The 17,133-nt window shown below is 39.6% G+C and overlaps 1 protein-coding gene across 2 annotated transcripts in view; it reads right to left on the bottom strand.

Moving 5' to 3' along the window:
* Positions 1 to 17,133, bottom strand: part of avil (advillin) — a 348,730-nt gene that overhangs the window by 33,817 nt on the left and 297,780 nt on the right. For both annotated transcript variants that reach the window (XM_052102059.1, XM_052102060.1), the window contains 2 exons: positions 10,726 to 10,826; positions 10,498 to 10,635 (listed from right to left, as the gene is read on the bottom strand). In XM_052102059.1, the coding sequence (XP_051958019.1) occupies positions 10,498 to 10,635; positions 10,726 to 10,826 (239 nt within the window). The remainder of the gene's footprint in view (positions 1 to 10,497; positions 10,636 to 10,725; positions 10,827 to 17,133) is intronic.

The following is a 17,133-nucleotide window of genomic DNA, read 5'->3' as shown; positions in this document are numbered from 1 at the left end:
TATTTGAGGGTCAATATCTATCTATCTATCTATCTATTTGAGGGTCAGTATCTATCTATCTATCTATCTATCTGAGGGTAAATATCTATCTATCTCTCTATCTATCTATCTGAGTGTCTATCTATCTATCTATCTATCTATCTATCTATCTATCTATCTATCTATCTATCTATCTAGCAACTAAGTTAAACTTTTAACTACTTTAAACTACAAACTACTTTAAACTTTAAACTAATTTAAACTTTAAACTCATTTAAACTATAAACTACTTTAAACTTCAAACTACTTTAAACTATAAACTACTTTAAATTTCAAACTAATTTAAACTTTAGACAACTTTAAACTTTGAACTAATTTAAACTTCAAACTACTTTAAAATTCAAACGAATTTAAACTTTAGACTAATTTAAACTTTAAACTAATTTAAACTATAAACTAATTTAAACTTCAAACTACTTTAAAATTCAGACGAATTTAAACTTTAGACTAATTTAAACTTTAAACTAATTTAAACTATAAACTAATTTAAACTTCAAACTACTTTAAACTTTCTGGTCCAAACTTTCACAAGCCAACTTAGAGTTTGTCTCGACGAACTTTTTCTAGTTATTCTTCTGATTCTTCTTCTTGCAGTGAAATTTTGGTATCAAACTCCTCCTAGAGCTTTTAAGCTACAGGCACCAAACTCGGCACAGACCTTCAGACTAATCCCGAATAGTGTGCTATATCTTTTCTAACTGATCAGACTTACGGTTTTCCCACAGCGGATGATCAAAAACTGGAAAAATCCCATTGACTTAACATTGCGGAATGTTCAGAAATTTAAATCCCAACTGACATTTTCACACACACAGACAAAAAGGGCCTGTCAGCCCTGCATCTCTCCCTCTCTCTCCCTCAGAGGATTTATTTTATCAAGCAGCCAAAAATTAATGACCTAAAATCTTCATTGCCACACGCTAAAACATGCTAAAAACATGCTAGCTTCATGATAACACATGCTAGCATCGGCTAGCGAAGTGCAAAAACATGCTAAAAACCTGCTAGCATCATGCTAACACAAGCTAGCATCGCCTAGCAAAGTGCTAAAACATGCTAAAAAAATGCTAGCATCATGCTAACACATGCTAGCATCAGCTAGCAAAGTGCTAAAACATGCTAAAAATGTGTTACCATCATGTTAACAAATGCTAACATCGCCTAGCGAAGTGCAAAAACATGCTAAAAACGTGCTAGCATCATGCTAACACATGCTAGCATCGCCTAGTGAAGTGCTAAAACATGCTAAAAACGTGCTATTATCAAGCTAACACATGCTAGCATCACCTAGCGAAGTGCTAAAACATGCTATGCTAACATCGCCTTGCTAAGTTTTAGGACATGCTAAAACCATGCTAACATCATGTTAACACATGCTAGATTCCCCTTGCGAAGTGCTAACACATGAAAATTTTTATGACCATTATTTTAGTGCTTAGCAACAAGTTAGAAAATGCTATTTGACGAGTTTTGCCACGGCAAGCACCACTCACATTTTCTTCAGGAAATATACCTATCTAGTTGATATTATATTTTCAATAAACTTCGTTATAATTAAAAGAGAAGTGTTTTGGTTTGTTTTGCGTACACATGTGTCAAAGGCTGGCAGGGTATGCCAGTGCTCGAATTCAACCTTTCATTGTTCCCCTTTTAATCTTGATGATCTACAGACATCAATTTTCCTAAGAGAACAATCTAACATTGAGACTGATATACTGTCTGGTTATTAGTCCCTGATTCCAGGGTGGTGCCCCATCTACATTAATCCTAATTAATATTCTATTGATTTTGATAATTGACAATTATTTTTTATGATTATTGAATTTGAAGGATCAATACGCTAGTGTTATTTTTTTTATTGATTTATATTTTATTTCGAACAATAAGACATATAGCATGACATATAACAATGGCAGTAACAAGCATTTGATTTTTAACAACATGATCAGTCAAATGCTCAAAAAAGGAATGGGAAGAAGTCGAACTTATATAAACCCACCCCGATCTGTTATAGTAAAGGGAAAAACAAGAGCGAAAAACACATAAAAAAGAAGAAAAAAATAGAAAAAATAAAACACATCGTATTTTAATTACACACCATATTACCTCAGGTAAATAATTAGAGTACTATCAACAATGGTAATCCGAATACCTGCACTGCCAATAAATACAAGAATACATCTGTAAGTAATACCCGCAATGATAATCAGAATATCTACACGAAAGATAACAAGCATATGAATACATGAATACAACGATTTAAACCCCACACTCCTTGTACTGTGACAAGACCTTTTGTTTATAGAATTCTTTAAACTGAATACATTGACAATGTTTAAGTTCAAGCCCCAAGCTATTCCATAATTTAACCCCGCATACAGACGCACTAAAACTCCTCCTGGTGGTTTTGACCATAGGTATAAAAAAGTTCCCATAGCTCCTCAAACTGTACGACTGCTCACTCTGTGTGAATAAGTTTTATATATTAGCAGGTAATAAGTTATGAAATGCTTTAAATAAGAGTTGTGCCTTGTTAAATTTGACAACGTCTTGTATTTTTAATAACTTTGATTTGAGAAAAAGTGGATTTGTATGTTCGAGATATTCAGCCTTGTGTATGGTACGTATAGTCCTTTTTTGTAAGATAAGTAATGACTGTAAGGAGTTATTATAATTATTCCCCCATACTTCAACACAGTAAGTTAAATATGGTAGAATCAGGGAACAATACAGGGTACGGAGTGTATTGTAATCAAGGAGATGTTTAGCTTTATTTATTATTGCAAGACTTTTGGAGACTTTAGATTTTATGTGTCTGATGAGAGTTTTCCAATTTAGTTTATTATCTATTGTAACTCCTAAAATTTTTATTTCAGAAACATTTTCAATTTGTATCCCATCTATCTCAATCATCTTTTCAGTATTTTTTATATAATTGCCAAATAATATGGCTTTAGTTTTGTTAAAGTTTAAAGATAATTTATTAATGTCCATCCATTTTTTTATATACCTTAGTTCAGTATTTAAAACATTAATAACCTTATCCAAATTGTCATCACAGTAGAAAATGTTGGTGTCATCAGCAAACAAAACACACTTAAGTAATTTTGAAACATTGAATATATCATTGATGTACAAGTTGAATAATTTAGGGCCCAGTATTGACCCCTGGGGGACACACAACGAAATTACACTACAGTTGGATGAGAACTCACCCATCTGCACATATTGCATTCTGTCACTTAAGTAGCTTTTTACCCAGTTTCCAGCCACTCCTCGTATCCCATACCTTTCTAATTTCTTGAGTAGTATTGCGTGATTGATAGTGTCAAAGGCTTTTTTCAAATCAATAAATATTCCAATGGTAAATTTTTTATTGTCCAGTGCGTTTGATAATTCTTCTGTTGCATCAATTAAAGCCATAGATGTAGATCTTTTATTTCTGAATCCATATTGACTTTCATTAATCAATTTATGTTTTTCAAAAAAAAATTCTAATCTAGTACTAAATATTTTTTCTAGAATTTTTGAGAATTGAGGGAGCAATGAAATTGGTCTATACTTGGTAAAGTTATGTATATTACTATTTTTAAATAGGGGAAAAACTTTAGCAATTTTCATTTTCTTGGGAACACAGCCATTTAAAAATGACAGATTACAGATATGCATTACAGGTGTTACAATATTATTAATAACTTTTTTTATTAGTGCCATATTGATGGAATGAAAGTCCATAGAATAATTATTTTTGGACTTTTGGACAATATCCATTAGTTCTTTCTCATCAACTGCAGAAAGAAAAATAGTATCTGCAATTTTATCCATATTATCAATATAGTGCTTTGTTTGTATGTCTGGGATTTTTGCTGCCAAATCCGGGCCAACATTTACAAAAAAATTGTTAAAACTGTTAACTACACTATTCATGTTACGATATTCTCAGCTTCTTTTGTTTTCAATTTAATGAATAAATTATAAAGATTATTTTTCTTTTTGCATGCATTTTGTAAGCATTTAGTCATCCATGGACATTTAGAATATTTCTTTTGATTACTGTGAACTGAAATGGGGCAGTGCTTATCATATAAAGTTGTGAATATTTCTAAAAAATTATTGTAGGCTCTGTCCGTGTCTATAACTCCACAAACAGAGCTCCAGTCTTGCACTCTCAGGTCATCATTAAGTGCATTAAATGCATCTTGAGTTTGGAGCCTTAAACAGCTTATATTACAGATTTCTTTAGTATAAGAATCATTACAGTCATAGATAGCAAAAACAGGCAAGTGGTCCGTAATATCACAAATAAGCAAGCCATTAATTATGTTATTTGTCAAGTTATTTGTAAAGATATTATCAATCAAGGTTGCACTGTGAGATGTGATTCTACTGGGTTTTGTTATTGTTGGAAATAAGGACATGGAATACATTCTTTCAATGAATTCATCGGTCAGTTTGTGTTTGTTAGGATTTAAAAGGTCAATGTTGAAATCCCCACAGACGAATAAGGACTTATTGTTAATTGCTGAAAACAGATTCTCCATCTCTCCATTAAAAGTATCGACACTAGACCCAGGTGATCTATAAACACAACTTATAATGATGTTTTTTTTCTTTCCATTATTGATTTCTATTGTTATACATTCCATTATATTATCAAGTACAAATGACATATTATTTAGAACCGAATATTTTATAGTTTTATGCACATATAGTGCGACCCCACCTCCTGTTTTATTTTGTCTATTTACGTAATGCAGATCATAATCATCCATCTCAGAGTCAATTCCTTTCTCTTGATTAAACCAGGTTTCCGATATGGCTATAACACTAAAGGGATAAACAAAATTATGTAAATATTCACTTATTGCATTGAAATTTGTATACAAACTTCTACTATTGAAATAGATAATAGACAATTTGCCCTTAGTACTGCAATTATTGCTGTATTGATCATTTGTATAATAATTACTGTTGTTATTTATAGTGGAAAAAATTTTTTTATCAGGATCAATATCAGTTTCTACATCATGCGTATTATACTCAGTATATGTTAAGTTTAATCAATGTATAAACTGTTTTAATAATTAATTATTATTTTTGATAATAATAAATATTCTGTTAAATTTGATGATTGTTGATTTAAAGGATTAAAAAGCTAACATTGATTCTAATCAATGTTCTATTGATTTTAATAATTGATAGTTATCTATGATAATTATTAATTATTGCTAATAACCAAACCCGCTCCTAAACTGTGAGCCCTACACTTCCATTGATATAAAAATTATCAATAATTCATTAACAATTTACTGGCATTGCCTTGTTAATATGTAATCATGTAATCTATAAAAAAGTAATTGCAGTCAATTTACAGGAATTTTAAAATGTATATTACTCAATTACAAGTTTTTTGTATTTATTTTTGTAATTTGCATAATCCAGATTACATGTAATCCTTACCACCCAGCATGTATATACTTGTGTTAAGTGCATTTGTTTAAAATCACTGTGTAATGCACACTCAAAATGACTGTTAAAACAAATTTGATCTTATTGCCATGTACTGTACATCTACTTGAGTAAATTGCTCAGAATCCTGCATGTTACTAATTAAACATGATTACATTTAAAAGTCAAATCATTTGTATTTGTATTTGTATAGCACTTTTCACAACACAATTGATTATATTGATATAATACTATTGATTTCACAACACAAGCATATTATATTCTGACTCTGATTTGACGTGCTAGTCAGAATATGCGTAATTTGCATTGTGAATACACTGCTTCTGTTAGAAATACACTACACGTGATGTAATATCCTTTCACGGAAAATGAATAAGTCTCTAAAGCATGAAGATTTCAGAGTAAACTAATACTTCAGTCTATGCATAATGATTTTAGGAGCTCAGTTTTTTTCACAACGAGGACAGTAAGGTAGTTATACGTTTGATACATTTTTAAATTGAAAATGCTTATACATTTTTTTCCATAAATGTTTGAATATTTGATTAAAGTTTGGTCTGTTACAGTTTGACACTTTTTTGTCCATTTTGCACATCGTCATCAACTAAAGGATTTTATTTTAATTTACAAAAATAATATGTCATTTCATCAGACTAAAACAGACTAAAATGAATGAATATGAGATGATGAAATATTTACTCATTTTAAATGACATTTTTGTCAAAAGACTAAAACTATGACTAAAACAAAAAAATATTGACACTGCTGCCAGTTTCTGCACGTAGTAAGTTCAAGGCTCTGATGCAGGCATACAGAAAAGTTACTGGGTCTGCTCCAGTTTACCTAAAATAATTCCTGCAGAGCAACAATACCACCAGAAGGCTGCAGTCTGCAAATGAGCTGTGCCTTGTTGTACCAACACAAAGAGGTACCAAATCACTTTCCAGAATTTCGACTTCACTGTACCTCATTGGTGGAATGACCTTCCGTACTCCATCCGAGAAACAGACTCCCTCTCTGTCTTCAAAAAGCTAAGAGCACTACCCCTAGGCTAAATTAATAGTCAAACATGTCCTCTGAGATATATTATGAACTATTATCTACTCCACACCACCCTCTGTAACGTTAAATCCATATCATACATAATAAGAACAAAATAAACACATTTACATTTAATTATACTTATGAGCTGGGTTTTAGTTGAAACATTCTATGTTATTCTACCACTAACGATGAGCCGGGTCATGGTATTCTGATGCTGAGATATGATGTTGACATGATATATGTGTTGCTATATGTTTGCTAGGGTGTCCCATTGCTATGCAGTGGCTAGGCAGTTGCAACTATAGATATACATATGTTGATGCCTCATTCGGATGCTTCAGATACGTCAACCTTGACACCATTTTGGAACGGCCAACAAGGAGAGCCTCAGAATGCTGCATAATCATGCTTTTGTGTGGAAACAGTTCATCATGTATTGAATTGACTGACTGGGTGCTAATTTTCAGTATGTTTGCCATGATATTCCTTTGTAGAGGACTATATTTGCAGTTTGCTATGGGGGAAAACTGTTTTAGAATTGATGTCAGGATTTTATATATCATCTAAAATATTGCCCAATGTTTAGGAAAAATCTGATAATCTGAAAGTTGGCTGGAAAAGACTAGACTTTTAGGGTGTTAAGGAATGGATACACACTGACCTGAGTCAAAACAGCTCACCCCCCCATGTCTTCATGATATTCTGGTGCCAAGATATGTTGCTATACAGTTGCTAGAGCGTGAATAGGCAGTTGGTAGTGTATTTTAAAATGGAACAATAAAAAGAGAGAAAGAAAGAGACAGACAGATAGACAGATAGATAGATAGATCGATCAATAGATAGATAAGGGATGATATGGTGATCACATAATTCCGTTCAATATATGTTATGATGTTCACGATCCCAATATAATCTCAATTTTATATAATAACACTTAAATAACAATATATTACAGAGATGTTTTTATTTTCTGAAAAAATGTTTATTTTCTGAAAACATTTTAAGCAAAATACACATTATGGGTGTTTCTCAATTCTAAGAACGCAGAAAATGGACTTGTGTTCTTATGCAGACCTGTCTAGATAAGTTGCCTTGGTTGAACAAACTCGGAAGGACAGGAGGATGTAGAATGCATCTATTGCGAGTTTTGAGATGTGTGCAAACTTCCTGTTGCACAATTAACCATCACAGCACATTTGAATCCAGTGAGAGAACTACTGACATTATCACACCAGTGACAACAAAATGTCATCAGTGGGTTACATTGACTTCATTGGCTCGTCTCTCACTCTGTGATCACTCGGATTACTGCTAAACTGCAGCTGAGAGTGGTTCTCAGCCATGTTCCTGTTCCAACACTACACATTTTGGATATCACCCTAATCAAACACACATGATCCAACTCATCAGCTCGTTAGTGGAGACTCCAATACCTGAATTGGGTGTGTCAGAAAAAGGAGATATAAAAAATGTGCAGTGTTGGGGGGGCTCCAGGAACAGGGTTGAGAATTAGTAACAAAGGCTTGGGTGAAATATTTGAATTACTAAAGCAGTTCCTGATCTGTGGCAAAAGAAAGTAGTTCCACATATGTGCATTTTTGAGGCAGTCCTCAGTGTTTCCTTAGTTGTTTATTCACTTGTTCATTGAACTCTTAAATAAAAGCATATCACCCTCGCAATCTTTCTTGTTTGTCCGTATATCTGCACAGCTCTTATTACCTGCGGTCTTGTGATTTAATTAACCAAATTGTTGTTGTTGTAGAAACTAAAATTACTCAAGAAAACATCCTGGTTACATTCATAACCTCAGTTCCCTGATGGAGGGAACGAGACGTTGTAGCGATGTAGTGACACTAGGGGTCACTCTTGAGAGCCTGAGATGCCTCTGATCTTTGATAAAAAGCCAATGGGAATAGGGGAGTGGTATTTGCATGCCCCTCCCCTGGACAAAAGGGTATAAAAGGAGGGAATGTGCATACCGCTCATTAGGTTTTGTGCTGAGGAGCCGAGAACAAGGTCCCGGCCATTTCAGCGGGTAGTTCAGCATTGTAGCTGGAGGGACACAAAGTCTCGTTCCCTCCATCAGGGAACAGAGGTTATGAAGTAACCAGGACGTTTCCTATCACTCACTCAAAGTTGTGTCGATGTAGTGACACTAGGGGTCCCTTACAAAAATGCCACAACTAGCTGAACTGGGTTACATGGATCGGCGGTGCGAGATCGGCAGACTTCTGTGTGCTGCATAGCCAGCGCACCGGCCGGCCCAAACCTCCCCTGACGCAAGTATAAGTGTCAAACATCCCTTTTGGGGACGAGTTGACTACCCAAAAGGATAGGGACAGGTTTGTCCTAGTCGTGCCTCTTTTCCCTCTTTTTTTCTTTGAGGGGGGGCTGTCACTCCCAAGGGGAAGACACTGCAGAGGGGAGGGGGGGGGGGAGTATTAAGTGGAAATACGTCACATGGTCTTGCCTAGTCTAGTCGGAAGTATGTCATGTGGAGAAGTCCCATGGTAGGTCCTGCCCAATGGGGGAGGAAGCTCTACGAGCATGGAGATTGGGGCAGAGGGGTCTCTGCCCAAGGAAGACACAGTTTGTCAACAGGGAAACGTGTTTCAGTGGAATATACGTTGCAAGGTGTTGCCTATGGGGAACAAGTGCATGCGGAGCACCTGTCCCAGTATGGGTCGTAGTTAGCACAAGTACTGGGCTGGCATTGAGTTTCTCCACAAACTCATCTTCCACAGGGCTAGGAGGAAATCAACCATGGAACACATCTGTGAACACTGCTGGGAATCAACAATGCAAATCTTCAGCTGAAGGGAGGTGAAAGGTGCTAGGTGCAAGCTGTAACCTGGGGGGGTCGACCTGGCTTACCCGTACATTCCTGCTAAGACAAGGTACAAGACCGGCTCAACCCGGAGAATATTGCAAAGGTGTTAGGTGTAACCTAGCCTGCTGCTCTGCAAATTTCAGCAAGAGAGGCACTACTGGTCAGAGCCCAGGAGGCCGCCACACTCCTGGTGGAATGGGCTCATAGCCCTGCAGGGGGCGACACGTGCTGAGCCTGGTAGGCAACAGCTTTGGCATCGATGATCCAGTTTGCGATCTTCTGTTTGGAGACAGCGCTTCCTTTCTGCTGTCAACCAAAGCAAACAAAGATCTGCTTAGAGATCCTAAATTTCTGCGTGCAATCCAAATAGATGTGTAAAGTGCGCACCGGACCCAGCAACGCTAAGGCTGGGTCTGCCTCCTCCTGGATAACCCGCCTTGGTGGGTGATATTTGCCACAGTCGCCATGTTGTCTGTTCAAACCAACATGTTCTTGCCCTGGATCAAAGGCCAGAAGCTCCGCAGGTCGAGCAGTATTGCCAACAACTCGTGGCAGTTGATGTGCCAAAGTAGCCGCGGGCCCGTGCCCATTGCATGCAGCGCCCCAGCCTGTCTTGTAGGCATTGGTTGTGACCACAATGCACCTGGAGACCTATTCTAGGAGAACCCCTGCCCATAGAAATGCGAGGTCATTCCAAGGGCTGAAGAGGCGGTGACAGATTGGCGTGATGGCCACGCGATGTGTGCCGTGGCGACATGCCCATCTCAGGACTCGAGTCCGGAGTGCTGAAGCAGTCTCATATGCATCATCCTGAGTGGTGTGGCCACCGCCTAGGATTTTATCAAAGATCAGAGGCGTCTCAGGCTCTCAAGAGTGACCCCTAGTGTTACTACATCGACACAATTTCGAGTGAGTGACAGATAGGGAACAATAATGTTCCAGCACATACACACGTGACTACCGTCTTAAATGTTAACTTGTTAATTTACTTTATTTACAACCATAAATTAATATCAACATAGTTAAAGCTTCAGACTTGCCAGTAAAAAGTGAGAGGAAACATGTGCCTTTGTTCTACAAGCAGTACTGCACTTATAGGAAATATGTTTCTTTACCTTCCACATGTAAAGGAGGTAGTTGTTCCTTCCATTAACATCATAGCTGTAGAGAATCAGATAGCAATCACCTCCATAGAAGTAACCGTGCATTTCAGAACTCACCTCCACCATCTCCAGATTCTCAATACGCCACACCTTAGGATGTAAAATATATCTTTTAGATGTCACGTTGGCTTCTTTACTCTCAATTATTGTGTATTCTCTTTTACTTTTTTAAATACTGACCTGTATTTTTCCACTGCCATCATCCACCATACGCTCTTTTGCAGCAACTTCAGGCATTACATGCATCCTAGAGGCATCAAACTTCTCTTGAGGGACATCAGCTAATTAAAGAAACAGTTTTTATGAGTGGTTTGTTCACACTGAAAAAAGAAATGTGAATACTGTAGTATAGAGGTGTAACTACAGTGACTGCTGAAAAAAATAAATAACGCTGTTTAATTAACACAAACTATACATGTCAAAAATATTTTTATTAAATCAGTATTGTCTTGTTTTCCAATAAAAAAAATAGGGGAGACGAGGGCTAGTAGTCACAGGGGGAAGTTGTCTCAGGGGTGATATCTCAGTTCAGTCATGAAAACTCTCAGAATATTTTTATTGAATGACAACTTTGCAAAAACAATTACTGTATGATGAAATATACACATTTTTCCCTTTTTTAAAACCGAACATACCCCACCCATAACCCACCCTTCCATCCAATTACAAACAAGCCTGCATTTAAGAGATCCTACTAGAGATGATTTAAAACACACGTGGGCTGAGAAGTGAAAAAATATGAAGTCCAAAATTCTTCCTAAATTGGGTCCAGATTCGAAGAGAGTGCTTAATCACAGGAAAAACTATTAGGAATAGCAGAGGAGAGTGAGAGTGCGGCGCTTAAGAGAGCAGATAGAGACAATGGGCTAATAGCTGGACTCCATTGTTACCCAGACTGGGGCTGAGTCGTCGAGGTGATAATGCACCCAATACACTAAAGAACGAATATTAGCAGCCCAGTAGTAGTATTGGAAATTAGGGAGGGCCATTCCACCTGTTTGTTTGGGTCTTTGAAGAAAAGCTTTCCGTAACCGAGGGTGTTTACCATTCCAAATATAATTTATCATTAAAGAGTAAAGGGCCTGAAAAAAGGATTTGGGGAGAAAAATGGGGAGACATTGGAAAAGATATAGGAACTTTGGGAGAAGAGTCATTTTAATTGAATTTATTCTACCTATAAGAGAAAAAGACAGAGGAGACCACTTCGATAATATTTCCTTCGCCTGATCCAATAATTTGAGGAAGTTTGATTTAAATTGGTTTTTTTAATTCCTGGTAAAACATACCCCAAGGTAACTCAGATGATCTGTCACCACCTTGAGTGGGAGAGCAGTATACTTGAGTTTAAGTGCTTCTGTATTAATCGGAAAGAGTTCGCTCTTACTCAAGTTAAGTTTATAGCCTGAAAATCCCCACCAAGAATAAGAGAGTGAGAATTGAGATCAGGTAGTTGAGAAAAAAATCTATTAAAGAATTGTACATCATCAATGTTAGGCACGTAGACATTGGCCAAGATGACTGACTTATTGTAAAGTTTGCCTGAAACAATAATAAAACGTCCATTATTATCCGATATAATGTTTGAGGGCTCAAAAGGAATGTTACTATCAATAAGGATAGCTGTGCCCCTAGCCTTACCCCTGAAATTAGAATGGAAAAGTTGTCCACGCCAGCAATTACCTAAACGCCATTGGTCAGAGTCATGCAAGTGGGTTTCTTCAAGAAAAACTATCCCAACCCTGAGCCACTTTAGGTGGGTGAAGACTTTACCTCTTTTCACTTGGTGATTTAGCCCCTTGACATTCCAACTAATTAAAGTCAGATTGCCCTTCATCTAACTCCATTATAGTAAGCTGAGAATCAGAAGAGTTGCCACGATGAGAAAAAGAAAGGCACATGAACAGAGTAGCAAAATAACGAGGAAAAGAAAAAAACTAAAATAACTGAAAATACAGCAGGTGGTAGCTTATCAGCCACGAACCCAGTTAACTCCAACCCAACCCACCCTGACCCCACCCCATATGTTGCTCTAAACAGCAAACCCCAAAGGACCCTTACTAGTCTCACATATACATAATCATATATATACCCAGCAAACAATCAAAATGACAACAAATCAAACAGAAATAGTCATCCAACATATTCAGATACCAACAAAAGAAGCCGTGAATTAGTCAAGCCGTCAAAATGATTAACAAAACAAACAAAAATTGTCACGCTCATCCAGCCGATTTCAAATACCAGCTGATTATCTCATTTTAAAGGGCGAGGAGAGAGAGAGAAAAAAGCGTGAGGTAACATCAGTCTGAGAAATTGGCTGGGGCTAAGAATAGAACATTTGTCCACAGTTGTATACTCACAACCAAATGCATTTACTATGTACTCCCATCCAAAGTAGAGATGAAGTTGGATGCCTCATAAACTGACCGCAACCACATCCTCTCTCCGCTCTGGAGAGTGATGCGCAGCTTCGCAGGGAAGAGGAGGGAGGGTCGGAGACCGCGCTGATAGAGCTCAGCCATAACCCCCTTGTATTCAGCCCGCTGCTTCAAAACTTCCGCGCTGTAATCCTCATAAAACCGGAGCTTGTGGCCATGGTATTTCAGCTCGCCTTGTTTACGTGCCTCTCTCATTATCAAGTCTTTAATCTGGTAACAGTGAAAGCGAATGATGACGGGACGCGGTCTCTCGCGAGGGCCAGGTTTGGGTGCCAAAGTGTGATGAGCTCTGTCCAGCTCCGGGGGAGAAGGGAGAACTTGATCACCAAAAACCTCGACGAGAAGCTGAGAGAAAAAGGCGGTGGCGCGTGTGCCCTCAACTGACTCTGGTAGCCACAATACGAACGTTCTGTCTCCGACTTCTCCCTTCCAAATCTGATAGTTTACACTTCAGCGACTTGTTATCTTCCTGCAGTAAGGAGCACGTAGCCTCAAGTTTCTCCAGGCGTCCGCAGACAACTTCCGCGTTCGACTCGAGATCGGTTATATGTTGTCCCTGTCCTGAGACCACAGCCTGGATCTTGTCTAGCTTAGTGTCCATGCTTGCGAACGATGGCTTGAACTCGGCGGCTATGGCTGCTCTGTGCTGCTCAAGCAAAGTCGAAATGGATGTAGCCGATAGGCTAACATTAGCATCACTGCTAACGCTGTCCGAGGATGTCTCTGACTCTGCAAAGTCACTTTTTGCATTTTTCATGGGTCTGGGTATTATTCCGAACGTAGTATTGGTGATATCTGCAATATGTGTACAGCTAATTGATGAAAGTAGGGTTTAAACAGGAAAGACAGAAAAAGTTAGTGGGAGCTAGAAAACGAACGCTCCTTCTCCATGCTGGGTAACCCGGAAGTCTTCCAGAATAGTTTTTAAGTATTAAATGTGTATGACAAGTTAGTAGGTTTGGTCTTGGTGGACTAGATCTGCTTATGTTGCTGCTGCGGCGCATGTTCGAAGACTTGCACCTGCTAAACACACAGACATACTGCATGAAGCATGTAAGACATGCTGCTGCACAACATATATATAATCCCTATGAAGCAGATCTAGACAGGTGGTGCTGAGGAGGAGGACAATATCAGAGAGTAAACTCTCATTGCAAGTTGCAGTTAAACCAGCTTACCTGCAAACAACTCAAACAATTTAAATGCTAGAGAAACAGAGAGTATGCAAGTTGATTTGACTAAGATTACATAAAAAAAACCTATCAGCAAGGGCGATAGAAATATGTTTGCCGATATGCTAACAGGTTACAAGTTAAGCCCCCCCGCCACGAAGGTCACAGTGCTGGCACTCGGACAGGCAACGCACACACTCGTGGTCCAGGAACAACATCTGTGGCTGAACATGCCTGCTTTCTCAACACCCCCGTCTCCCAGTTCGGCTTATTGAAGACTTTGGCCAGCAGTCTTCAGTAGTGAGGAAGCAGACAGAGGCCACCTGCCACATCATACCTCGCATTCCATTCCAGCACGAGCCGTGCTCCGTCTGCTCGCTGAGGGTGTCCTCCTGCGTGTTCTAAACAACAGGCAGCTCTTTTTCAACCTGGGCCCAGCTCTCAGCTTAGAGACCTCTCATTGAAGACGGCCCTCCTGATTGCGCTCACTTCCATCAAGAGGGTTGGGGACCTGCGAGCATTCTCTGTCAGCGACACTTACCTGGAGTCTGGTCTGGCAGATGCTCACGTCATCCTAAGACCCTGACTGGTCTATGTTCCCAAGGTTTCTATGACTCCCTCAGAGGTAGTGAACCTGCAAGCGAAGCTGCCCCAGGAGGAGGCAGACCCAGCCTTATCATTGCTGTGTCCGTGCATGCTTTGCTGACCTATGTGGACTGCACACAAAGCTTTAGATGTTCTGAGCACACTTTGTCTGCTTTGGTTGATAGCGGAAAGGGAACACTGTCCCAAACAGAGGCTAGCCCACTGGGTCGTTGACACCTTTCAGACCCAGGCCATGCCCGCCCCCTTGCGGGAGCGAGCACACTCAACGAGAAGTGTGGCATCCTCATGGGAACTGGCCAACGGCATCTCCCTAGCAGACATCTGCAGAGCAGTAGGCTGGGCAACATCCAATACCTTTACGAGATTGTACACTCGTCCCGTGTTCTCTCAAAGTCTGAGCACGTAGAATTCGGGAATACGGAACATGTGACCGGGGGTGCTGCTTGCACATAGCGCCTTTCCCCTCCACTGAGGTGATCACCCTCGCACTCCGTGGATGTTCTTCCTCCCTAGCCCTCTGGTCTGCGAATTCAGCGGAGGAATTCCCAGACCAGACCCACCACAGGTACTAATTACTCTGTACTGGAATAGGTGCTCCACAGGATGGGCCTTCATGGATTAATCCCCCTGTGTGTATTTTCAACGGTACGGTTCCCCTGCCGGTGGACCCGTATCTCCCTTGGGCAGCCCCCTCTGCCCCCCGGTCGCCGTGTTTGTAGCAACTCCTCCCTCACAGCAGGTAGGATCTACCACCGCTCCACTTCCACATGTTGCCTGAAAACCTATGTGGCTTATTTTGCCACGTTTTACCTCCCCCCATTCTGGGCAGATTGTGGTCTCCATGGGGTCTTTTCCCCCCGAAAGAATAGGAGTTGGAAAAGAACGCCTTCTCCAATGCGTGTTATAGCGTTAAATGGCCCCAGCAACTTTAACTCTATGCAAGAAATATAGAGAGAGAAAAGGTGCTGCTGGCGCGGCCTGCTCCCATGCTTGGCATGTCACTTGTTCCCCCATTCGGGATACCTGGAACCTAAAAAGTTTATTACCTTTTTATGGGGCATTGGGGAAGGGTATGTGCAGTCTGTTGCAGCCTGCTGACAGATGGGGAACATCTAGGTTACTGTTGTAACCTCCTTTTCCTGATGGAGGGAACAAGATGTTGTGTCAGCCATGGCGCTGAACTGAGCCACTGTAACGGCCCTGTATCCTTATTCACTGCTCCTCAGTGCAAAACCTGACTAAACAGATGCGCGATTCCCTCCATTTATACCTGTATGCCCGGGGGAGGGACATGCAAATTCTGTCTGCCAATTTCTCATTGGCCTTTTCTCAAGTTCAGAGGTAACTGAGGCCTTCAAAGGAAGACCCCTAATGTTGCTTCATTTGACACAACGTCTCGTTCCCTCCATCAGGGAACGGAGGTTACAACAGTAACCTAGACAAATTCTGTCCTCCAAAATAAAAATCTGATATTATCATATTTTTTGCTATAGGTGTTGGATAACACTCAACATTCAAAAAACAGCTGATAACACATATCTTCTGTGAGCAATTGATCAGTCTACACTAATGGCATTCCCATTAAACATTCCCTGTCTGTCTCTTTCTTCTGTACTAGCTTCTATACTACTTGTGAGAAATATAAATTGTACATGCTGTCTTTAGTTTGACATCTAACTCTGTATGTATGTGTGCTAACCACAGAAGCACACCACACATCCATGACCTTCCTAGATGCTGTTAGTTTCTCTTATCTTATCCTCTTTTGGAATGTTCTGTGCTCCAACGAGCACATACTCCTTTTTCGTGAGCTAAATATCTCAGTTACAGATGTAACAAATATCTAGAACTGTCGTATATGATTTTTGTTCCTGTACTATTCCGGTATCAACAATTTCTTGTCCTTGAGCAGGCGAGCCTTGCTGTCACTTTTTTATTGGTTATTCTTTGTTCTATGAAAGGTATAAATATTATTGTAAGGGGGTTACGATGGGCAAGGAGGAGGCGAGAACCGGCTTGTCAATATAAATAATATTTAATTAAACTCAAAACCAAAACACACAAACGTAAACACACACATGACGGACATGCCCATAATTCTCTCTCTCTCAAGCCTTTATCCCTCGTGCGCCCCATCAGGCCGATTGGGGACCGGGCGTGCGACATTCTAGAATGGCCCCGTCCCCCTCCGCTCCACACTCCTCCCGGCGTTACCTCAGGCTGGGGTGCCACCGGCATGACTTACACCCCCCCCCCCTCTTTCCCTGGGGAGGGGCTTGCTTTGCGCCCAGTCAGGTCATCCCCGCCTTACTTGACCTGGGAGGAGACAGGAGGGGGAAACAACAACAACAAAAAATAGGCGAGGGAAAATG

Source organism: Xyrauchen texanus, chromosome 32, assembly GCF_025860055.1.
Source record: "Xyrauchen texanus isolate HMW12.3.18 chromosome 32, RBS_HiC_50CHRs, whole genome shotgun sequence".
NCBI classification, from domain to species: domain Eukaryota; kingdom Metazoa; phylum Chordata; class Actinopteri; order Cypriniformes; family Catostomidae; genus Xyrauchen; species Xyrauchen texanus.
The sequence above is the reverse complement of the archived record's forward strand: the minus strand, read 5'-3'. Positions and strand labels throughout refer to the sequence as shown.